This window comes from Theropithecus gelada, chromosome 1 (genome assembly GCF_003255815.1).
Source record: "Theropithecus gelada isolate Dixy chromosome 1, Tgel_1.0, whole genome shotgun sequence".
NCBI classification, from domain to species: Eukaryota; Metazoa; Chordata; class Mammalia; order Primates; family Cercopithecidae; genus Theropithecus; species Theropithecus gelada.
The window spans coordinates 189,871,554-189,897,090 of NC_037668.1; the positions used below are offsets into that span (position 1 = coordinate 189,871,554).

General features: G+C 37.3%; 1 protein-coding gene across 10 annotated transcripts in view; it reads left to right on the forward strand.

Moving 5' to 3' along the window:
- The window catches only part of COP1 (COP1, E3 ubiquitin ligase), a 258,997-nt gene that overhangs the window by 24,508 nt on the left and 208,952 nt on the right, over positions 1–25,537 (forward strand). For 5 of the 10 annotated variants that reach the window (XM_025403629.1, XM_025403653.1, XM_025403683.1 and 2 more), the window contains exons 3-5: positions 6,739–6,836; positions 18,495–18,571; positions 19,383–19,502. In XM_025403629.1, the coding sequence (XP_025259414.1) occupies positions 6,739–6,836; positions 18,495–18,571; positions 19,383–19,502 (295 nt within the window). The remainder of the gene's footprint in view (positions 1–6,738; positions 6,837–18,494; positions 18,572–19,382; positions 19,503–25,537) is intronic. The other 5 variants (XM_025403647.1, XM_025403676.1, XM_025403638.1 and 2 more) reach the window with 2 other exon arrangements.

Consider the following 25,537-nt stretch of genomic DNA (forward strand, 5'->3'; position numbering starts at 1 on the left):
TCTAGTTTTTCTTGCCTACCTCCTCAGAGGTTATCATAGGTAAAAGGAATGATTGGGTATTCTTTCAGAATCCTTTTACTATTTTTTTTTTTTTAGTCATCTTGCTTTCTTGAATACTTTTTATTTTCTAGTATATCATTGACATTATTATGATTCACGAATCACTTTCTGCTCTGTATTGCCAATGAAATTCTGGACATGTGGGTCTTGCTTTGGGGCTGATACAGGTATGGTCTTGGCCTTTTCAGGCCATTGTTCGGCAGTAGTGTTCTCTTTGGTCCATAAATTGACCTAGCATCTTAGCGTTCCATAGGAAACCATATTTTTTTTTCAGAGATTTGGATTTTGATGATTCTGAAAATTAGGTGATCTAGAGTAGGCTTTCTCAACCTTGTGATTATTGACATATTAGACCAGATAATTCTTTGTCGTAGGTGACTGTACTGTGCTTTGTAGATTGTTTAGCAGTATACTTGACCCCTACCCAGTACCACCCTTGCCCATCTCTGCAGTTGTGACAACCAAAAATGTCTCTAGACATTGCAGATACCCCTTGGGGGACAAAATTTTCCTCCCTTAAGAAGTACTCATCTAGCGCTGAAAGAACAAGTTCTTGATATTGTTAGACTAGGATTCTACTTCTGGTTCTGAAACTTACCTAACCTTTATCAAGTTACTCTCCGCTGCTCCTGCCCTCTTATTCTTATTCTCTTTTTACTCCTTCAGTTCCTTCTCTTTTTATAGATTTAAAAGTGTTGAGATATGAAATAGATTGGGAAGTGAGGTTTTTAATTTTCCTGAGTATCCTGTAACTTACGTATCCAGGCATTTTTTTAAAAAGGTCTTGGATCAGTTCAGTGACCTTTCTTCACTATGTTGTGAAGTGGAATAAATTACAGATTGACCTTATAAGTGGACAGACTGGGGCTTTTCAATAAATTTATAATCTTCATGTTGTCTTTAGGTCATTGTTGGAAAGCCCCATTGCTTTCTTAAATAGCTTTTCCTCCTTCTCTCAAAACAATTTAGGCTTAGATCGTTATAATACAATTTCATTTTTATGTTATACCCTGATGAGAACGTGTTTTAAGATACCCACCAGAGAGCAGGTTTTAGTAGGATAAAGGCCATAATGTTGGCAGAACTAATAAAACTGGAGGCTGTCAATTCCAATATCAGGCTTGCTATACTGTGATTTTTTTTTTTTTTTTTTTTTTTGCAGTTTTGTTTAAAACAAAAGGTTATAATTGTTTACTCTTTCCTAACATGTGAGGGCTATGGAACTTCAGTCATCAACCGTAGCCTCTTGTGTCAACTTTCTAGTAATATAAACTCTGGCTGGTAAGCTGAATTCAAGCAATATACCACTTCAAAGCTCATCCAAATTATTACCATTAAATCAAATTGGACCACATGAAAATGTCTTTCCTAGTAACAAGTTGGATACAATATAGCAGGAACTTCTTTCACTTTATTTATTCCCACTTGAGAACCTACTGTTACCTGTGTCTATAGCCTAACTGAAATACAATGATATAGTAAGAAATCTGACTTTTACATAATGTAGAGATAAAATTGGCTCTTTGTCTTTGCCCCTTTGTTGCCTCCAGCTTGTGCCCTGTACCGTATGTCTACCAAGCCCTGATTTACTATTTTGCTTTATTACAAATTAGTTACAGTTAATGGGGTCCTTCAGCATAGTCGTCTCCCAACACATAGGTGATCAAACCTTAGTGTCAGATTGCCTTTTGAGACTCTTGGCTAATCCATCATCTTGCACCATACTTGGTCTTTCTTTACATCTAGTTGTTAGATGTAATGACTGGTCCTAATTTGTCCTGGCTGTTCTTGTTATAGTTTGTTCTTTTTTCTAGAATTTTCTGATTACTTACAGTTTTTTATATCTACTCATCCTTGTTTACATAGATATAAAAAGATATTTATATTTGTTAGCAAGTATATACATAGTAGAAGAAACGTAACTGTATACATCTATAGAGAAATACACATTTTTTATTAGCAGATACATAATAGAGGAAATAGGCACCCATTTATATCAGCAGAATTAAGATAATTATTTTTAAGAGTTGCAGTGTGAGTAGCCTGAAAATTTCTCAGGTGGACCTGAGATACGTATCCCTTTTACCTCTTTATTATGCTGGTGATGGTCAAGTAGATTAGATGAATGAGAATGAATTAGTTACTGGGGAAAGAAATACTGAGAATTTCTAGTGGTGTTTTATATGACCCAGAAGGCAGCAGACAGACATATGTTGCTTTCCTGGCTATATCTTTTCATTCATGCATTCAACATTTACTGAGTTTGAATACTTTTAACAGAATATTGCGCTAAACATTAAGGGTACAGAGGATAAAACAAATCCTTGCATTTAATGATAAAATGGAAGAAGGGCTGATAGGCACATACAGAAATAAGTACAAGAATAGGATAGTATCTATTTCTCAAACTAAGGCAGATCTACTCTGGGGTGGTAGTGAAGTAGTAGATGCTCTAAGATACACTCGAGGCATCTTGTCACTTAAGTTGTATACAGTGGTATGTAATTTGATGTACTTTAATTTTACAATATAAATGGATTTTATCAAGTGCAATGCAGAAAAATCACTTGATATTTGTGTGTAACTATATTGTTACTGAGAACAGTTACTTCCAGCTATGTCCCATTTTTTTCTTGTCTGTGAGAGATAGTGTAGTAAGCCTATTGATGTGGAATATGATTAGGATGCTAAAGAAAAGAGGAGTTTCTACTAGATATTGGAATAATTTCTTGTATATTGACAAAAATTTTTTTTTCCGCTTTTTGAGACAGGGTTTCACTCTGTCACCAGGCTGGAGTGCAGTGGTGCAAACACGGCTCCCTGCAGTCTCAACCTCTTGGGCTCAAGCAGTCCTCCTGTTTCAACCTCCTGAGTAGCTGGGATCACGGGGACACACTGCCACCATGCATGGCTTATTTTTAAAATTTTTGTACAGTTGGAGTTTTACCACATTGCCTGAGCTGGTTGCAAACCATTGCCTGGGCTCAGGCAATCCTCCCACCTCAGTCTCTCAAATTGCTGAGATTACAGGCATGAGCCACTGCACCCAGCCTAACAAACTCCTCTCTGACTTAACAACTTAGCTTGTTCTTGTCATCTACACATTTTCTATCATTTATTTTTAAAGAAAAGTTATTTGCGAAAACCCATAATGTTCTCCTTCTACTTATCTGTCAACCCATCTCTTATCTTTATTATTTAATTTTTTTTTTTTTTTTCTTGAGATGGAGTCTCACTTCGTCACCCAGGATGGAGTGCAGTGGTGTGATCTTGGCTCACTGCAACCTATGCCTCCCGGGTTCAAGCAGTTCTCCTGCCTCGGCCTACTGAGTAGCTGGGACTACAGGCGCGCACCAACATGCCCGGCTAATTCTTGTATTTTCAGTAGAGATGGGGGTTTCACCATGTTGCCCAGGCTGGTCTCAAACTCCTGACCTCAAGTGATCTGCCCATCTTGGCCTCCCAAAGTGCTGGGATTACAGGCATGAGCCACTGCACCCGGTCCTGACTTTAAAAAAAAAAACTAAAAAAAAATTTTTTTTTTTGAGACAGAATCTCGCCTTGTCTCCCAGGCTGGAGTGCAGGGATGCAATTCAGCTCACTGAAACCTTGGCCTGCCAGGTTCAAGTGATTCTCCTGCCTTAACCTCCTGAGTAGCTGGGATTACAGGCGCCTGCCACCATGCCCAGCTATTTTTTGTGTTTTTAGTAGAGAAGAGTTTCACCATGTTGGCCAGGCTGGTCTCAAACTCCTGACCTCAGGTGATCTGCCCACCTTGGCCTCACAAAGTGCTTGGATTACTGGCGTGAGCAGATTTACCCAGCCTGGCATGTCTCTTACCTTTTTTTTTTTTTTTTTTGACAGGGGGTGGGGATGGAGTTTTGCTCTTGTCGCCCAGGCTGGAGTACAGTGGTGTGATCTCGGTTCATTGTAAGCGCTGCCTCCCAGGTTCAAGTGATTCTCCTGCCTCAGCCTCCTGAGTAGCTGGAATTACAGGTGCCTGCCACCACGCCCAGCTAATATTTTGTATGTTTAGTAGAGACGGGGTTTCGCCATGTTGGGCAGGCTGGTCTTGAACTCCTGAACTCAGGTGATCTGCCCGCCTTGGCCTCCCATAGTGCTGGACTTACAGGTGTGAGCCACCGCTCCCAGCCGTCTCTTATCTTTAACTACCTTTCAGAGTCTCTCCTTTATAACTTGCTTTGTTTGAACTTGCTGATTTTTTTGTTTGTTTTTTTGTTTTTGAGACAGAGTCTCGCTTTGTCCTTCAGGCTGGAGTGTAGTGATGCAATCTCTGCCCACTGCAACCTCAGCCTCCTGATTGGCTAGAACCATAGGCCACACAGAACCAGGCCCAGCTAAGTTTTGCATTTATTATTATTATTTTTTTTGTAGAGACAGGGTTTTGCCATGTTGCCCAGCTGCTGATTTTATAAAAGGGTTAAATTTTGTATATATATTTCCTGGTAATGTTAACTCATTTCCTTTTTCCCTAAGCAGACTATAAATTTCTACATGTTGTGATTCTTAGCCTATTGTATTTGCATGCCTACATTATACTTCTTCCTTGTAATAAAAATGAAAATAAAGATTTAGTATGTTATTTCCTCAGTGAAGTTTCCATATAGGAAATTTTCAGTCATCTGTGAAGCATATTTTGTGATTATGGTAATTCTAGCCTTGTCATAGTTGCAAGAGGTGATGATACTGTTTTTGGAACATTGTGCAGGTCATTTGTTCAGTAGATATTTGCGTGTCTATTATGTGCCTGGCATTTACTTCAGTCTTGAGGCCCCTGTTATTTGCCAAAGACCACCGTTACTTTTATTCTTCACACCTTTCTCCTTTTTACTTACCTTGAAAGTAACAAATGTGAGATGTGAAAGTAGTTGATAACCAGAAGGGCAAAACCTGGGGAATGTAGGTTTTTATTGTTTTGTTTGTTTTATTTTGTATTTTGTTAAGGTGGAGGGGGAAGGTAAGTGGATATAAAAATCAACTTCCGTTTACAAAGCTCAAGTAAATTTATAGTAATTTGGATACATAATAAAAGAGGTACTTTCTCCGTAGGAATGATCTTTACAGATTGCCTTTGTAATTTCTTAGAAATCATTTTTTTCCTGAGTGTTACCAGTAATATTTATTATAGAAACCTGACTTAAAGACATCTACAAAGAAAACATTTCCCATAATTATATGACCCAGAGACAAATACTGTTAACATTGCGAAGATTGTCTTTTATAATTTATTTTAAATGTACACATATATAATTTTTAAAACAAATGGGGTTATATTATATCCACTGTGTTATAGATTGTCATTTTTATTCAGCAGTATGTGTAATGACATTTTTTTCTCATATCAGTTTTATACTTTTCCATGATTTGGGTGAAAAATGCTTGAGTTTTTTTTTTAATAGAGAGGTACACAAATGTAAAAGGTTTAACATTATGGAAATATATAATGTAAGAAAGGGAAAATTTTCTGTAATCACAGTTTTCTAGCAATGAGTAGATTATTTTTATGGCATACAAGTTACAATAATTTATATTGGATGGCTGTATAGCATTGCATTGGATTGATGTTTACAAATATATTTAGTCAATTTCTTAGTGTCTGGATTGCTTCTATTTTATTTTGCTATTTACATATAATCTTGTATTAAACACCCTTCTAAATATATATTTCCTTAGGATAAATTCCTAGAAGTAAAATATTCAAAAGGGGATGTAAAACCTTAAGATTTTTCCTGCAACTTGGCTTCTAGGAAAGTTGTACTGGTTAACATTTTCTGTAACAGTACTTGAGATTGTTCATAGCCACATGTATTCTTTAACTATGACAGTATTTTCTTTTGTCTGTTTTTCTCTTTTTTTCAGACAGGGTCTCATTGTGTCACTCAGGCTGGAGTGCACTGGCATAATCATGGCTCACTGTAGCCCTGAACTCCTGGGCTCAGGTGATCCTCCTGCCTCAGCCTCCCAACTAGCTGCACATGCCATCACACCTGGCTAATTTTTTCATTTTCTCTAGTAATGGAGTCTTGCTGTGTTGCCCAGGCTAGTCTTGAACTCTTGGCCTCAAGTGATCTTCCTGCCTCTGCCTCCTAAAGTGTTGGGATTACAGGTGTGAGCCGTGGTGCCTTACTGGCAGTATTTTATTTTTCCACCTGATTGGTAAAATCTAGTATATAATTTTAAATCAGCTTTTTGTGACTAGTGAAGATGGTGGTTTTCTCATGCTTATTGACTGATTTTTGTCTTTGGTTGAGTTTTCTGTTTGTCTTTTTTATTTGAGTGAATGCTGAGTATTAAGGGTGTTAGCATGCCAGTAACATGAATAGTCTGTTTGCTTAACTGAGCTGTAGGCATTTGCTTTTGTGGTGGTGTTATGAACTATCTAAATTGCATAAACTTAAAATTTAGTGAGTACAGCTTTTTAAATTTGTATACAGTAGCTTTGATATTTGAGTTTAGTTTGAAATAACTTTTGTGTACTGTTCACCCAGTAAGTGCCCTGTATATCCTGTTGATAATGTAAAAATATAAACAAAAATAAATTTGTTAGATTACTTATGTTGAAAATGAGGAATAGAAGACTAATAGTCATTATTTTGTGACCAGTTTATTAATTTTTCATTGATTTAATTAAGCCTTTTTTTTCCCCCCTACTAATAGCTACAAGTGTATTCATCAGAGTTTGGAGGACAATAATAGATGTCCCAAGTGTAACTATGTTGTGGACAATATTGATCATCTGTATCCTAATTTCTTGGGTGAGTCTTTGGAATGATTTTTATTTTAAACATATTTCGATCCCCAAAATTGTGTGCTAGCACTAATTTACTCAGAAAACCTACCTTAGTGGTAAGCAAGTCTCTCTACTGTATACCACAGTGCTTTCTTCTTCTTGGGTTGTGACATAGACTCTATAAATTATTAGTATTTTATTATTTTTAAGTTTTATTTAAAAATTGATGAAACTTTTAGATTATTATGTAGATCAGGGACCCCTGGGCCATGGACTGGTACCAGTCTGTGGCCTGTTAGGAACTGGACTGCACAGTAGGAGGTGAGGGACTGGCAGGTGAGCGAGCACTACTGCCTGTGCTCTGTCTCCTGTCATATCAGTGGGGGGCATTAGACTCTCAGAGGAGTATAAACCTGATTGTGAACTGCACATGCAAGGGATGTGAGCGCACATTGTGTGCTCCTTATGAGAATCTGATGCCTGATGATCTGAGGTGGAACAGTTTCATCCTGAAACCATCCCTCCCACCTTCCTTCGGTCTGGAAAAATTGTTTTCCATGAAACCAGTCCCTGATGCCAAAAAGGTTGGGGACTGCTGATGTAGATGACAGACTGGATGTGAGGCTTAACAAAAATGGGAGCAATTCCGAACACCTTTCGGTCTCCCTGTAAGTGTTATACATCCCTGCCGTTTCTGCTTTTGGGACAGAAGTGAGAAAAAAGTCCATGGGTCTCGGGAACCCAGGTTTGTTGAATATTGAGGGGAAGGGGATGCAAAAATTTGGATGTGATGCTTGCTGAGTTGGGAGTGAATGGGTGAAAAGAATCTGAACTAGGGAGGCAATTAAAAATTAAGAACTTGAGAAGGAATATATGGAATAGAACTTTTGAGAGAGGAGTGGTAAGAACTAGAGAATAGAGACATGAATAGGGAATCCGTAAGTATAAATGATAAATGATCAGAAATAACTAGTCAGAGCCAATTGTGAATATCAGAAAAATTCTGCCTGTTGACTATCTTAGGATATTGTAGGAAACCTTTAGTCTGAGTGTTTTGAGAATGAATAATAAGCTAAAGATTAATTTTCAGGTATTGGTAGGCATGAAGTAGGGCACTATTGGGTTTATATATCAAAAAGGTCAGTTCTTCATTTTAAAGACTAATATGCTCAGCGTTAGGGTGTGGTGACTACTTTTGTATTGGATTCTGACCTGCTAGTACTTTGGTGGCAGTTTGATTTTTACCTCGAATTGTGGTTTATAATAAATTATGAATTGGAACGTATTCAGCTATGGTTTTACTTTTTATCTCTGCTCTAAAAGTGCCTAAGCTACGATAGTTTTTTCTGTGTTACTCTTCACTGTAATTTTTTTTGTGTGTGTGTGTGAAGGAAAATCACTGGAGGATTACACAGCAGAAAGGGGTGCTAAAGGAATTGAAGATTTTCTGCTAGAATGACAAATTCTTCTAAGTGGCTAAAGTTTTATGGCAGACTTGGAGAAAAAACTTGGGGAAAGAACAAAGAGAGAAATATTGAGTGGCATGGTACCTTGAGGACTAGACTTGATGGCCTAGTTTAGATAATAGGGAAACCACATCCTGTAGTGCAAAATCCTTTGCCCCTGAACTTGCAATTTTGGATTGATGCTGCCCTAGGATCACTAAAGATCACTGTGATTTTTCTGTAGCCATAACTTTGGAAAACTACTTATTCTTTTGGAGTGGTTAAATAAGAAAGGAATCTGGTGTTCTGAAGATTTTGGTATTTACTAAATTTTTCAGGCAACGTTCCTTAGTTCACAAGTTTGAGATTCTGTTTTGTGAATTTCTAGTGAGAGAGAGTTATATATTAGTATGGAAGGAATATAAAAATACACTACCGCTTAAGCTGGAAAGTGATCCCCTGCATTATATATATTCTCTCTCTTTTTTTTTTTTTTTGTTTGAGACAGAGAGTCTCACTCTGTTGCCTAGGCTAGAGTGCAGTGGCGCAATCTCGGCTCACTGCAGCATCCACCTCCCAGGTTTAGACGATTCTCCTGCCTCAGTCTCTCTAGTTGCTGGAATCACAGGCATGCGCCACTACACCCGGCTAATTTTTGTGTTTTTAGTAGAGATGGGGTTTCACCATGTTGGCTAGGCTGGTCTCGAACTCCTGGCTTCAAGTGATCCTCCTGCCTCAGCCTCTCAAAGTGCTGGGACTACAGGCGTGAGTCATCACACCTGGACTTATATATTCTCAAATATATGTATCTAATGAACAGTGAAGTCACATTTACTGATTTTTTTTTTTTTTTTTGAGACAGCATCTTACTCTGTCACCCGCCGGAATGCAGTGATGCGATCATGGCTCACTGCAGCCTTGATCTCCCTGGTTCAAGTGATCTTCCCACGTCAGCCTCCCAAGTAGCTGGGACTACAGGCATGCACCACCATACCTGGCTATTTTTGTTTGTTTTTTTTTGTAGAGATAAAGTCTCACTGTGTTTTCCAGGCTGGTCTCAAACTTAAACTCCTGGGCTCCAGTGATCCTCCTGCCTTAGCTTCCCAAAGTGTTGGGATTACAGGTGTGAGCCATTGTGCCTGGTCAATTACTGGTTTTTTTGTTTTTTTGAGATGAAGTCTTGCACTGTCACCCGGACTGGAATGCAATGGTGTGATCTTGGCTCACTGCAACCTCTGCCTGCTGGGCTCAGGTGATACTCCTGCCTCAGTCTCCCGAGTAACTGGGATTACAGGTGCACACTAGCACACCTTGCTAATTTTTTTGTATTTTTAGTAGAGACGGGGTTTCACTATATTGGCCAGACTGGTCTCAAACTCCTGACCTGTTGATCACCCACCTCGGCCTCCAGAAGTGCTGGGATTATAGGCGTGAACCACCGCCCCTGTCCCAATTACTGATTTTTTAAGCTAGAAATTACCTTGACAGTGATCTCTAGTGCAGCTTTCAGTGTGATTATATTGTCAACTATGGAAATACTTTTCATCCTGATACATCTATTTGTATTTTTCTGCTGATTGCCTCTTCTAGCCTTGTCCTTTGTTCAGTGATAGCCAAATCCTGAGGTCTTACACTAGGTATGTAAAGACTATCTCCTGTTGGCTCAGAGTAATGTCATTGAGATATGTTGATCCATGTGTTCCTGAAAGTGGAATATCACTTTTTTTCTATACTAAAAGATGTCTTCTAAGTTGTTTTCATTGCTTCAGCTTAAGATGGCGTGATTTGCATAATGCCTGCAGTTCTTAGTTGGGTTAAGAAGACCTAGAGCCTTTTAAAATGATTTCAGATTTCCTGTTAGCCTGGTAAAGTAATTGAGCATATGTTATATGATTCTGAGATGTTCTTGGCATCCTTGCACCTACTTAATTGATAGGTTAAGACCTTATACTTCTAATGCCTAGTCATAGGTAGAGGGCTGGTCCACACAATTTCTATAGCAGTACTGTTTAAAACTTTTTGCTTATATAACTCATATGAGAATTCTGAAAAGTGATGATCCTTGCATATTTTTAAGTTTGCATTAAAATTTTTTCTTCATAACTTTAAGTGATTGTGAAGAATATAATTATGGCCAAGTGCAGTGGCTCAAACCTGTAATCCTAACACTTTGGAAGTCTGAGGCAGGAGGATCACTCGAGCCCATGAGTTTGAGACCGGCCTGGGCAGTATAGCGAGACCTTGTCTCTATAAAAAATTAGCCAGGCGTGTTGGTATGCAACTGTTGTCCTAGCTTCTTGGGAGGCTGAGGTGAGAGGATCATGTGAGCCTGAGGATTTTGAAGCTGCAGTGAGCTATGATTGTACCACTCCATTCCAGCCTGGGCAACAAAGCAGAGATCCTGTCTCAAAAATAATTAAAGTTTTAAAAAATAATGTAATTTCTAGAGTATTATAAATATGATTACTTCAGAACTGTTTTATCACTTTTTAAAATGTAACCGGTGGAATCTAAATGTCATAGTGATTTGTTACTTAATATTGATTTAAAAAGATATAAGTAAACTTTTTATTCAGTACCAGAAATGTCATTCATTACCTTTTTTTTGTGAACTTCTACTTAAATTTCATATCACACACATAGTTTTATCCTTATAATCTGTTTCCGTGCTTGAAATTCTAACCGATCTGCCTGTAATGCTTTTCTGTAACAAAATTGGATATACAGGCATACTTTTATTGCACTTTGCTTTACTGCACTTTTTAGAAGTTGCATTTTTTTTTTAACAAATTGAAAGTTTGTGACAACCCTGCATTAAGTCTCTTGATGCCACTTTTCCAACACCATGTGCTCACTTCATATCTCTGTGTGCTCAGAAGAATGTCACTGAGATCTTCTAGCCAAGGTGTGAATGCAAAGGAAAATTTCTTGAAGGAAATTAAAAGTGCTACACTAGTGAACACATGAATGATAAGAAGGCGAAATCACTTATTGTTGATGTGGAGAAAATTTTAGTAGTCTGGATAGATATCAGCCACAACATTCCCTTAAGCCAAAGTCTTATTCAGAACAAGACCCTAACTCTCCTAAGTTCTGTGAAGGCTGAGAGAGGTGAGGAGCTGCAGAAGAAAAGTTTGAAGCTAATGGAGGTTCAAGAGATTTAAGGAAAACAGCCATCTCCATAACATAGAAATATAAGGTGAAGCAGCAAGTGCTGATATAGAAGCTGTAGCAAGTTATCCAGAAGATCTAGGTAAAAATCATTGTTGAAGGTGGCTATAGTAAATGACAGATTTTCAGTGTGGATACAACAGCCTTCTTTTGGAAGAAGATGCCATCTAGGACTTTTATTACTGGAGAGGGAAGTCAGTGCCTGCCTTCAAAACTTCCAGTGACAGGCTGACTCTCTTGATAGGGGTTGATGCAGCTGGTGACTTTAAGTGCCAGTGCTCATTGACCGTTTTGAAAATCCTAGAGCCCTTAAGAATTATGCTGAATCTACGGTGTCTGTGCTCTGCAAATAGAACAGCAAAAGCCTGAAGACAGCATATATTTCTTCAGCATGATTTACTGAATATTGTAAGACCACTGTTGAGACCTACTGCTTGGAAAAAAAGATTCCTTTCCAAATATTACTGTTCATTGACAGTGCACCTGGTCACCCCAGAGCACTGATAGAGATGTACAAAAGAGAGTAAGGTGGTTTTCATACTGTTAACACAATATCCATTCTGCAGCCCATACAGCAAGGAGTCATTTTGACTTTTAGGTCTTACTGAAGAAACACATTTCGTAATAACTGCCATAGTGATAGTGAGTCCTCTGAGATATGGGCAAAGTAAATGGAAAGCCTTTTGGAAAGGATTCACCATTCTAGATGCCATTAAGAACACTCACATTTCATGGGAGGAGGTCAAAATATCAACATTAAAAGGAATTTGATGGAAGTTGATTCCAGTCATCATGGATGACTTTGAAGGGTTCAAGACTTCAGTAGAGGGGAGTAACTGCACCTGTAGAGGAAGTAGCCAGAGAGTTAGAATTAGAAGTTGAGCCTGAATATGTGACTGAATTTTGCTGTAGTATCATCATAAAACTTTAAATAGATGAGGAATTGTTTCTTATGGGTGAACAAAGAAAGTAGTTTCTTGAGATGGAATCTACTCCTAGTGAAGATGCTGTGAACATTGTTGAAATGACATCAAAGACTTTAGAATATTACATAAACTTAGTTGATAAAGCAGCAACAGGGCTTTAGAGGTTGACTAACTTTGAAAGAAATTCTACTGTAGGAAAGATGCTATCATATAACATTGCAGGCTATGGAGAAATTTTTTTGTGAAAGGATGCAGTAATCTTCGTCATTGTGTTCTTTTAAGAAATTGCCATAGCCAGCTTGGTCTTCAGTGATTACCGCCCTAATCCGTCAGCAGCTGTCAACATGGAGGCAAGACTTTTTACCAGCAAAACGATTATGACTTGCCAAAGGCTCAGATGATCATTAGCATTTTTTAGCAATAAAGCATTTTTGATAAATGTGCATATTAATGCTTTTTTAAGAAGACATAATACTTAAAACTACAGTATAGTGTAAACAGAAGTTTTATGTGTATTGGGAAACCAAAATTCATGTGACTTGCTTTATTGTGGGGCCTAGAACTGAACCTGCAATTTCTCCAAGGTACGCTTTGTATATAGAAATTACATACTTAAAAGTTTCTTTTGAACTTAATTTCCTCTTAAGTGTTAAGAAGTCTTAAATATGTTTCCTATGTTATTTAATTAGTAGTAGTATACAGTTGATCAAACAAATAAATATTACACGTAATTTTATAAAGCCTTAGACATAAAATTCCATAGTGAACGTAACCATTTACCAAGGTGTGTGGCGTCCTTCTCCCTAAGTAGTTTAAGTGGCATTGATGAATATTACTAGGGCAAAGTTTCCATTTCCTTTGTGTAATTTTTACTTTTAAATGTGTGAGTCTTGAGAAACCGATGGGATTTGAAGGCGTTTTTACAGCAACATGACTCATTTCTTTGCCTTCCTTTTGAATTTTGTGCTAAAGAAGCACTTAATGATGTATTGTCACAAAAAAAAATTTTAAATGCCCTGTTAACAAGTCAGGCATTTTCTTCAATTTTGATGAAAAGAAAGAGTTGGAAACCAAGTAACTCAAGATGGATTTGGTTTCTTGGTCATTAGAGGCATTAACATTTTCATTGAGATAGATAATATGATTTTCTTTATTTCCTGCTGTAAGTACTACACTATAGTCCCTCTTCCTCCTGACTTCCCTTCCCTGCATCTTTCTCTACCTTCCACAGTATTTTCTCTCATTCCCTTCTGTTTCTGCCTTACTTCCCTCCAGTGTGCATACTCTGTCTGTTCCTCTCTGCCTCCCTTGGTCTTGAATGCTCTCTTTCCCTCTCCTGATCCTGAAAGGCTGATTCAGGTAAGGGCTGGAAGTCCGACCCTCCATTACCACCCCTCCCCATTTCCACTCCATATATACTCCGCAGGTGTACTCCTCTCCTGCCAAAGCTTGCTTCTAAGCTCCCTTACTTGCCTGCTTGCTTGCTTGCTTTTTTTCCCCTCTCTCCCTCCCTCCCTCCTTTCCTTTACCCTGTACTCCCCCCACTCACCCAGCTGTCTTTTTCTCTACCTTTCTCTCTCTATGTAAAATTTGTAGGCTGGGGGCCGTGGCTAACGCCTGTAATCCCAGCACTTTGGGAGGCTGACATGGGCAGATCACGAGGTCAGGAGTTCGAGACCAGCCTGGCCAACATGGTGAAACCCTGTGTCCACTAAAGATACAAAAAATTAGCCGAGCATGGTGGTGTGTACCTGTAATCCCAGCTATTTGGGAGGCTGAGGCAGGAGAATTGCTTGAACCCAGGAGGTGGAGGTTGCAGTGAGCTGACATTGCACCATTGTACTCCAGCCTGGGCGACAGGGTGAGACTCTGTTTCCAAAAAAAAAAAAAAATTGTAAATTGAATTTTCTTACCTCTCTAATGAATAATCCTCTTACCCACTAATAAAAAATACAGTATGCATGCAAAGTATAGAATCCCTGTTTAAAAAAAAAAAAAGGCTGATGCATATAAAAGTCCTTACTACTGTCAGTCACTATTTTAAATGCTGTATGTACATGAACTCATTCCTTATGGCAGGCTTGTGAGATAGGTACTGTTTTTATCATCCTCATTCCTTAGGTGAGGAAACGAAGGCATAGACAGGTTGAGTAACTTGTGTCAAGTTATACAGCCAAAGTGGTGGAATTAGAATTTGGTCTTAGGCAATTGGTCTCAAGCATCTGTGCTTTTACTGTGCTGTTCTGCTTCTAAAAAGACAGTTACTTGAATGGAGTCTTTAGCATTAAAATGCGTTTTTCTTAGTACTAAGAAATGTTTGTTCTTAGTACTGTGGATGTTGTAAGGCTCTGTAGAAGGGTAATTAAGAAATATGTAACATCCTTAGGTTTAGGTATCAATTCTAAGAATTGATGATGGTTTCAAATTAATGCTTATTTTAATTGGGAATATGAAAGTGTTAGCTAAACGTGGCATGTCACACTTAAAATCCAGGAACATGTCATCAAGATATTCATTCATTCATTCGTTCATTCATTCATTCATTCATTCGGCAAATACCAGGTGCCAACTATGCGTCAGGGACCACAATGGTGACAAGACAGACATTGATCATAAAATGCTTTATAGTATAAATAAGATGCTAGCTGCTGTCTTTTGCTAATAGGTAAGCATTGCTTTTAAAATAAGTTTTAAAAGTTATGGAATGGAATTCACCATTTTGCTATTCTTGTTTGTAAGTTGTGACATAGGTTTGAAAGGGTTTTCCCACTAAATGTGTGACTCTAATGACTTTCATATATTTTATATATTGACATTTGAATGTTAAGTCCAGTGTATATACCTTGCATTTTAAGAGATTTTTTCTGTTAAATTTTTGAAGTAGAAAAATAATAAAATAATCCTTGATGAAGAAACACTTAAGTCAAGTGTACTAAATAAAATCACTTACTTTATTTTCCGTGGGTAACCGTTGTTTGTTGTAGGATATAGTTTTTAAAAAATTTTTATATTTTTGAGACAGCATCTCTTTCTCACTCAGGCTGAAGTACAGTGGAGCGATCATGGCTCACTGCAGCCTCAAACTCCTGGGCTCAAGCAGTCCTGCCACCTAGGCCTCCTGAGTAGCTGGGACTACAGGCACGTACCACTACACCTGGCAAATTTTTGCATTTTTTATAGAGGCGTGGTTTTGCTGTGTTACCCAGAATGCTCTCCAGCTCCTGACTCAAGCTGTCTGCCTGCCTCAGCCTCCCTAAGTAATGGGATTACAGGCATGAGCCACTGTGCCCAGCCTAGGATATCGTTTTTAAAAAAGAAAAAAATAACCATTTTTTCAAGTAGCTCCATGAAAAATCTGATGCAGTAGTAAAAAACTTAAGTTTGGTAAATATAGAATTTAAATGTCTTTATATGATATGGCAAGCCAGTTAATACATTGTTTGTTTACACTTTATTTTTGCCATCATTTGCTGTAACTTTATTTTGCGGTTTAATTTCGTGGCCTTTATAGGCTTGATCTACTTTGGCTGGTGTCTCATGCCTGTAATCCAGCACTTGGGAGGCCAAGGCAGATGGATCACTCGAGGCCAAGAGTTCAAGATCAGCCTGGGCAACATGGCGAAACCCTGTCTCTATAAAATATTCAAAAATTTGCTGGGTGGAGTGGTGTGCACCTGTAGTCCTAGCTACTGGGAAGGCTGAGATGGGAGGATGGTTTGAGCCTGGGAGGCGGAGGTTGCAGTGAGCCAAGATCACACCACTGCACTCCATCCTGGGTGACAGAGTCATACTCTGTGACAGAGTCTCAATAAATAAATAAATTAATTAAATACAGGCTTGATCTTTAGTTAATAGGGCTGCTTTTGAAAAAAAAAAGTTTGATCTTACAGTATTGTTACTGAGAATCAAATATAATGGTGTATAAGATTTCTTGGTAAAATTCAATGTGGTATATTCATATAAAGTATTTAACAGTCACTATTTTTCTTCAAATGGTTAAATTAAATTCATAACTGGGACACTGGCCTCTTACTGACTTACTCCTCTTTATTCCCACTGAATTATTTCATGCTCTCTACTTTATCTGGATTATAATAACTTTCCTTGTGTAAGGTACCTGCAGTTCAGGCCCTTCACAATCTGACTCTGATCTGCCTACATTTGCAGGTTTAGTTCTTAATCCCTGTGAATCATTCACAAGATCACTCTGACCCTTGTTTTAGCTATGTTGATTTTACTTATTTATTTATTTATTTATTTATTTATTTATTTATTTAGAGATGGAGTCTGGCTCTGTCTCCCAGGCTCGGTGGGGTACAATGACACGATCTCAGCTCACTACCTCCCAGGTTCAAGTGATTCTTCTCCCTCAGCCTCCCGAGTAGCTGAGACTACAGGCGCGTGCCACCATGTCGGGCTAATTTTTCTATTTTTAGTAGAGGCAGGATTTCGCCATGTTGGCCAGGCTGGTCTTGAACTCTTGACCTCAGGTGATCCACCCGTCTTGACCTCCCAAAGTGCTGGGATTACTATATTGATTTTAAATCACTGTATCTCCTACACACACACACACACACACAGACACACACACAGACACACACACACTTTCTTACTCATCTGAATTTTTCTTCACTTCTATATTGATTTTAAATCGTATCTCTTACACATACACACACACCCCCCCACACACACACACATCCCCTCTCTCACTTGAATTTTTCTTCACTCCTATTTTTGCTTAGTGAGTCTCTGTGTGCCTATTATGGCCCATTTCTAATGTTGCCTTCTATATGAAGTGTGCTTGTTAACATTTTGATTGATCTCTGTGTGTATACTTTGTAAATCTATTTTAATGATAGTACTGATTATCACATTATAAGTACTGTATCATATGAATCTGTCTTGCTTGTCTGAATTGCTTGAGGCCTTGTATTGTATCTTTGAAGCTTGGATCCTTATGAACTTGGTATCAACTGTTTGGTGTTTTCAAAAATATTTATACTTGCATTGTGGTATAGTGGGAAGTATCAGCCAGTTGGGTCTATATTCTCAGTACTACTTCATTGTATATGTCACCATGCATAAGTTCCTTAATGCTCTCTGTGCTAATATTCATCTCTAATTGGGGAGAATAATCTGTAAGATATTGTCTATAAAGTGCCTACCTAGCCTAGTACTAGTTTCCCTTTTAAAAAAAAAATCAGTTTTTTGTGTAAGTTTATATTTGTTGGTTGTAGAAAAATTGAAAAATCCAATTTAAAGTGGTTAAACATTATGGAAAATGTATCGATTCACAGGAAAAGAATTTCTAGAGCTAGTTATCAGTGGTTCAGTGGTATTATCAGGTTCTTTCTGTTGTTTTGTTCTTCCATTGCCAGCATATACCTTAGTCTTTTGGCTGGCTATTCTTGAGATTACAAGATGGCTCTGAGCAGTTTCAGATACCCCTTATGAAGGCATGGTTTTTTCTCCTATCCTTTTCTTTCTGAAAGATAGCACATCTCTCTTTGGTCAAAATTGGGTTACATACTTAACCCCACATCAACCACTGGCAAGGGCATGAATGACTAGATTGCCTTAGGTTAGTCAAAGTAATACATGGGGTTGGGGTGAGATCTAACTTCTCTGAAAGTTATATGGCAGTCTGATACTTGGAAAAAAAGTCGTGTTATTATCAAGAAAAAGAGTAGGATGGTTTTTGGATAGGTAACTAAAAGTGTCTTCCATGGCATTTTTAGAAAAATTACAAAGAGAAAGAACAAATGCAAGTCTTTAGTGCCTAGCTCATAGGAGATACTTAGTTACTCATGCCTTGTTACCATATAGGGCATGTGATGGTCTCATATGGTGAATGAGGATTTCTCTCTCAGGTGCCAGTAGCGTCATCATTGAGAAACTTGTAAGGGAAAATTCATATTCTGAAGAATTCTCCTATAGTAATAGTAGTTGTAGTAGTAGCAGCTGCAGCAAAACTGTTTTCTAATTTGAAATAAAATAAAAAGCTAACACTTTCTGTTTAGCATGTTTTTAATTTGGAGGCTGTGTATAGGTAAAATAGAATCTATCTAAACTGAAGAATTACACGATACATTTAACAAAAATACAAATTATTTGTGCTTTTTATTTTGTTTCTGTTTTCAGTGAATGAACTCATTCTTAAACAAAAGCAAAGATTTGAGGAAAAGAGGTTCAAATTGGACCACTCAGTGAGTAGCACCGTATGTTTCAACTCTTATTACTATTTTTAATATATTTCATTTTGTTGTTTTTATTGGTTTAATATTAGTTAGGCGTTAAAGTTTAATATATTGATTTTTCTTAACAGAGATTGTTAGGATTGTTCTAGTCAAATAACTTTCTTAACTGCATTATCTGTAATACTTTGCTAGAGTGCTCCTATTTTGAAAGGTCTGGTAGGATTATATTGAAACATTTGTCTTTTAATACTTGACATTTGAAGGATTGTATTGCGTGGTGAAACAATGGTTAGATATTTTCAAAAAAACTGTCGAGGCTGGGCTTATACCTGTAATCCTAACACTTTGGGAGGCCAAGGCTGAAGGAACACTTAAGCCCAAGAATTTGAGACTAGCTTGGGCAACATAGTGAGAGTCTGTCTATATTCAAAGAAAAACAAAAACAAACCTTTGAAAGATTCTCAATTTTAAAGGCTTAGTCCCAAATTACCAAGGCAAATGAGCTTAATACCTTACTACATGCAAAATTGAAAATATGGCTAGACAAATAATTAAATTCAGTTATTTTGAAGGTAAATTACAGCTTTAGAATATTCTCGAATGCACCTTTTATATTTGTTATCTTAATTCATTTAAGGGAGAAGAAATAGTGTTTAAGTTATAACTAGAAGACAGTAGGGAGCCACTAGCTAGGAAGGAGTAGTTTGGAACATTGCAGTGTATTTTTGGTATCTATGTAATGAGCATATTAGGAAGTAGCAAGTAAACATTTGTTTTAGTCTCTAAAACAGTCTTCTTAGGAAGTTGTTGTTTCTTCTTTCTTCATTTTTAGAATGGCCACAGGTGGCAGATATTTCAAGATTTGTTGGGAACTGACCAAGATAACCTTGATTTGGCCAATGTCAATCTTATGTTGGAGTTACTAGTGCAGAAGAAGAAACAACTGGAAGCAGTAAGTGGTAGCTAACCTTAAAAAATATTTTAAATGGTGAACTTTATTGCAATGAAAAAGATCTAAAAAAATGATAGGATAGCTTCACTAATCCACTCATTTTTACTCAGCTAGAAACAGCTACAAAGTGTCACTTCTGCTAGATTCCCCCTTTTAGTAACTTAAAGAACAATTTCCATACATTATAACTTATTTGCAATGACCAGTTTTTATTAACAAAAGCTGAGTGTTAAAACTCTTCAGAAAGAAAAGTTTCATTTTCATAGGAAATAGTTTTGTTGGTCATTTGTCTTCTAATGAGTATCTTTCTTGCCATATCATCCCCTCTTCATATGTGAGAGTTGGAGGAGAAATAGAGATTATTTTTATCTACATAAAATTCTTTCAGCAGGTGTCCATTGGTAGCAACAGTAGTGTATGGCATAACTAAGAGCATTTAAAGAGATCTGTACTAAATATATCTTATTTAATGTAATGTAAAATTCCATTTATTTTATGTAAATGTTAAAGATGTAAAATGTGAAATTCCAAGTGTTGGGAATTGAGTGTGATATAAGCAACACACACCTTAGCATAAGCAAATACTACCCTGAGGCTAAACATAAAGGGAGTATTTATTGACACAGTAAGGGAGTGAATAACACATACACACCAAAAGGAATAGTTGAACAACCAAACTTTGAGAAGATTAGAACCATGGCTTCTCTGGAATGCTACAAGTACATGAGATTAGGGATTTGAATGTTGTTGAGAGTCTTTCTTTTGTGCCCCTTGTGACTGTTTGATTGGGACAGCTCTGATTTTCTTTTCTTACAGACTTCTTTATCACATGGTGGATAATAATGTCATTTGCACTCTTGGTTTATATGCATGTTTTTTGATAAAAGAAAAAAAGGAGCTTTTGTTTCCAACTGCAGTTAAAAAATTTTTGTGGCTAGATTATGATTAACTTAGCTTGGATCTGGATCCCACTCACTGTGGTGGGGATCTGCTAGTAGGAGAAAGGTGTGTCAGGTTGAGCCAGCCAAGATGAGTTGTCTCCCATGTTGTATCTGTTTGGGAGGTGGGGTTCATGGGAATTTCTCTTACAGTTTTAACCGTAGTTTTCTATTAGCATCTACTATGTGCCAGGGGTTGTGTTAAGTGCTGTGGACAAGCTAAAGTTCTGCTATGTGCGTGTGTTTGTGAACTAAATCGTAAAACACGTATTTTCACATGGTGATAAGTAATAGAAAAGACTTTTTTTTTTTTTTTTTTAAGGGACAAAGTTTCCCTCTGTCACCCACCCAGTCTGGAGTGCAGTGGTATAGTCATAGCTCACTGCATCCTCTACCTCCTGGGCTCAAGTGATCCTCCTGCCTCAGCCTCCCACTCACGCCACTATTTTTTTTAATTTTTAAATCACCCGACTAGTTTATTTTTATTTTTATTTTTTGTAGATACAGGTCTCAGTATATTGCCTACAGTAGTCTCAAACTCCTGGCTTCAAGCAGTACTCCCACCTGAGCCTCCCAGGGTGCTGGGATTATAGGCATGAGCCACTGCTCCCGGCCCTAAAATGACTTTATATGAAAGATTGAACATATGCAGTTACCTTGCTCCCTTTTGAAACGATGAAAATGACAGTAAATTAGGGATTTTAAAGAGGCAAAAAATAAAAATAAAAATGAGAGAAGATATATTTTCAGGAATGTTTACTAAGCTATGAAACAGACGGACAAAAGGTAATATATTAGTAGATCTGAGGAAACTGAATGCTACACCAGCAATAGGGAGAAAGCTAAGAACTGACCCTATTTATATTGTGGAGCAGAGGCCCTGGGATTGGGACCATCAGGTATCTGATACAGTAAAGGCTGAAAACAGAATGATTGGTTGAGAATCTGTTTAAGAAGCAGTTGGAATCCCTGATTCCTTCCTATATAACTAAGCTAATGATTCTTCCTTTTCTACTTTAGGAGAAAACTGTAATTTTTAACCCCTCCACCCCCAACGGAGGTAGTAAGAGAGAGGCTCTCTGGACCACTTCGTAACAGGCACACTTAAAGATGTATGTGGGTGTTCCTACTTCTCCACAGCCTCATCAGCATCTGTTGTTTCTTGGATTTTTAATAATTGCCATTCTGACTGATGTGAGATGGTATCTCATTGTGGTTTTGATTTGCATTTATCTAATGATCAGTGATGTTGAGCTTTTTTGTCATATGTTTTTTGGCCACATAAGTGTCTTTTGAGAAGTGTCTGTTCATATCCTTTGCCCACTTTTTCATGGGGTTGTTTATTTTTTTTCCTGTAAATTTGTTTTAAGTTCCTTGTAGATTGTGGATATTAGACCTTTGTCAGATGGGTAGATTGCAAAAATTTTTCCCCCTTCTGTAGCTTGCCTGTTCACTCTGATGATAGTTTCTTTTGCTGTGCAGAAGCTCTTCAGTTTAATTAGATCCCATATGCCAATTTTGGCTTTTGTTGCAATTGCTTTTGATGTTTCAGTCATGAAGTCTTTGCCCATTCCTATGTCCTGGATGGTATTGCCTAGGTAACAAACCTACACATTCTGCACTTGTGTCCCAGAACTTAAAGTTAAAAAAAAAAAAAAAAAAAAAAAAAGATGTGTGTGGGCTACTATACCAAAAGCAGATAATTACATAGTGAAAGTGAGAACTGGTAACCTTCCTACCTTCTAATATGCCAGCATTAGTCTTTGTTTCCTTTTTGGCTTGGAATTGAAGAAACACAGTTGTCTTACTAGATTACAGATTCTTTCCTATTATTTTCTGAAGAGAGAGCCACGTCAGAAGCAAAGTTCCTGTCATATATATTTTTTTTTACATTATTGCTTTCTGTTTTACTTTTCATTATTATTTAACCTGAATCTTTCCAGCATACAGAAAAGTACAGAAAATAATATGGAACTCTAAAATACTCCTTCTTAGTTTTAATAAATGAAGATTTTGGCATATATCTCAGATCTGACTTAAGAATTAATTATTTTCATACTTAAACCCCTCTCATCTCATTCCCTTCTCCTAGTGTAACCACCATATGAAGTTGGCAACAATCCTTCTCAAGCATGTGTATGCGTTTCTTGTGTATGTTAGTATCTACAACCATATAAAGTATTGTTTGTATGAGTTAGAGGTTTATATAAAGGGTTTCATACTGTAGTTATCCTTTTGAAATATACCTATTCATTTACTTTTTGAGGTTCATATTAATAAATGTAGATTTGGTTTATTTATTTTAACTTCTTTACAGTAATCTGTTTCAGAAATGTATCTATTATTAGAGCCGGGTGCGGTGGCTCACGCCTGTAATCCCAGCACTTTAGGAGGCCGAGGCGGACAGATTACGAGGTCAGGAGATCGAGACTATCCTGGCTAACATGGTGAAACCCCGTCTCTACTAAAAAATACAAAAAAATTAGCCAGGCGTGGTGGCAGGCACCTGTAGTCCCAGCTACTCGGGAGGCTGAAGCAGGAGAATGGCGTGAACCCGGGAGGCGGAGCTTGCAGTGTGCACCACTGCACTCCAGCCTGGGTGACAGAGAGAGACTCGTCTCAAAAAAAAATACAGAATTAACTGGGGTGGTGGCACGTGCCTGCTGAGGCAGCAGAATCGCTTGAACCCAGGAGGTGGAGGTTGCGGTGAGCTGAGATCACACCATTGCGCTCCAGCCTGAGTGATAAGAGCAAAACTCTGTCTCAAAAAAGAAAAGCAATATATCTATTATTCTATCGATGGGCATTTGGATTCTTCCCAATTCTTAGTTGTGTCAGCACTACATTTAGTATACCTTTCTCCTTATGTTTGCATTAGGCAATATGCACACGTTTTAACCTTATTAAATGTTTGATATTGACAGATTGCTCTTCTGTGGGTTTATGCCATATAAACACTTGGTATTTTCTGTTTTTTTAGTTACTGCCGGTCTGATAATTATCGAATGCTGTTTGTGTGTTTGTATGTGTGTTTTAAAAATAAATTTCTGTAATAACTAGTACAATTGAGAATTTCTTCATTTGGCCACCGTTGTTTTCTGTTTGATGAATTACCTATTCATATTCTGTGTCCATTTTCCTGATGGATCATTTTTCTTTTTTCTTACTGATTTGTATATGTGTGTGTGCGCTTGTATTTTGGATATTAATACTTTGCCAAGTATATATTTTGGTAATTGAATTCTAGTTGAATTGCATTATAGTTGGAAAACATAATTTACATGATTTTAGGTGATTCCATTTTAGATGCTTTGTTGATTCATTACTTACAACTTTTTGTCTTTTTAGTGGTTGCTTTAGAGTTTTTAATACAATTGCTACCACATTCTACATTAAAGTAATATTATACTACTTCATCTGTATTACAAGAACCTTAGGCTGAGCGCAGTGGCTTACGCCTGTAATCCTAGCACTTTGGGAGACCGAGGTGGGCGGATTGCCTGAGCTCAGGAGTTTGAGACCAGCCTGGGCAACATGGTGAAACCCTGTCTCTACTAAAAATACAAAAATTTAGCCAGGTGTGGTGGTGTGTGCCTGTAGTCCCAGCTACTTGGGAGGCTGAGGAGGATTGCTTGAACCCAGGAGGCAGAGGTTGTAGTGAGCCAAGATTGTGCCACTGCACTCCAGCCTGGGAGACAGAGCAAGAAAAAAAAAAGTCTCCAAGAAAAAAAAAAAAGAACCTTAAAAACAGTATACTTTCATTTTCTCTCTCCTGGCCACCGTAGTATTTTATGTCATAGATTTTACTTCTAAATATTTTATATATTCCACAACACATTGTTATTAATTGTGGTTAAATTATGGAGATTTCTAACAAGTCTTGTATTACCCATTTATTTACCATATCTGGTGTACTATATTCTTTCGAGTAGATCAGTTTCTATCTGTTATTTTCCTTTAGCTTCAAGGACATCATTTACCATTTCTTTAGTGCAGGACTGCTGGAAGCAAATTATTTCTTTCATATGTCTGACAAAGTCTTTATTTTATGTTTGAAAGGTATTCCATATGAGTATAAAATTCCATATTGACTTTTAAAGAAATGTTGCTCCACTGTCTTCTAGCATTGTTTCAGATGAAAAGTCTGCTGTCATTCTTATCTTTTGTCTTCTTAATGAAATATGTTTCTCCCAGTTTAAGATATTCTTTTTATGGATGTAAGCATTTTGATTATGATGTGCCTTGCAATAGAATTTTTACCCCCGTTTGTGTTTTTTTGTTATTGGGTTCTTTGAATTTTTTTAGATCTGTAGATTTATAGTTTGCTTCAGATTTAGAAAATTTTTGGCCATTATTTCTTCAGATATTTTTATGTCCCCCTTCCACTTTGGGAATTCCAATTACGTATCTCTTAGGCTAGTTGAAGTTGTTGTTTAGGTCACTGATGAAAGTTTTGTTCATTTTGTTTGATCTTTTTCATCTTTCTAGTTCATTTTGGATAGTTTCTATTGCTGTCTTCAATTTTTTTCCATGTAGATTGACTTTTCCCCTTATTGTAGGATATATTTTTCTGCTTCTTTGCATGTTTGTTTCTTAGATGCCAGAAATGATAAATTTTGCCTTGTTCAGTGCTGAATATTTGTGTAATCCTTTATATATTCCTGAATTTTGTCCTGACATGTAGTTAAGTTACTTGGAAACAGTTTGAATCTCTTGAAGCTGGTTCTTAAGGTATGATAGGTAGGACCAGAGCAATTTTTTGTCTCTGCTAGTTTTGCCTCACTACTGAGACAACCTTTTTGAGTACCTGATGCGTGTATATTTCTTGGTTTTTCTACTCTGGCTGCTGGGAACATGTAATATTTCTGGCCCTTTGTCTGGAAAGCATTGTTTCATATAGTTGGACTGGTGTTTTGTTGTTTAAGGCAGGAATGTAAATCTAGTCCCTTTTACTCCATTTTTGCCCAAAGGGAAAGCTCAATTTGCATGTGTTTAGTCCTTTGAAATTAATAGTGATTTTCATTGTAGCTCAGCATTATCTGTTTTGTAAATATTCCACTTGCATTTGAAAACTGTTTTTATTCATTGTAGTGCTTT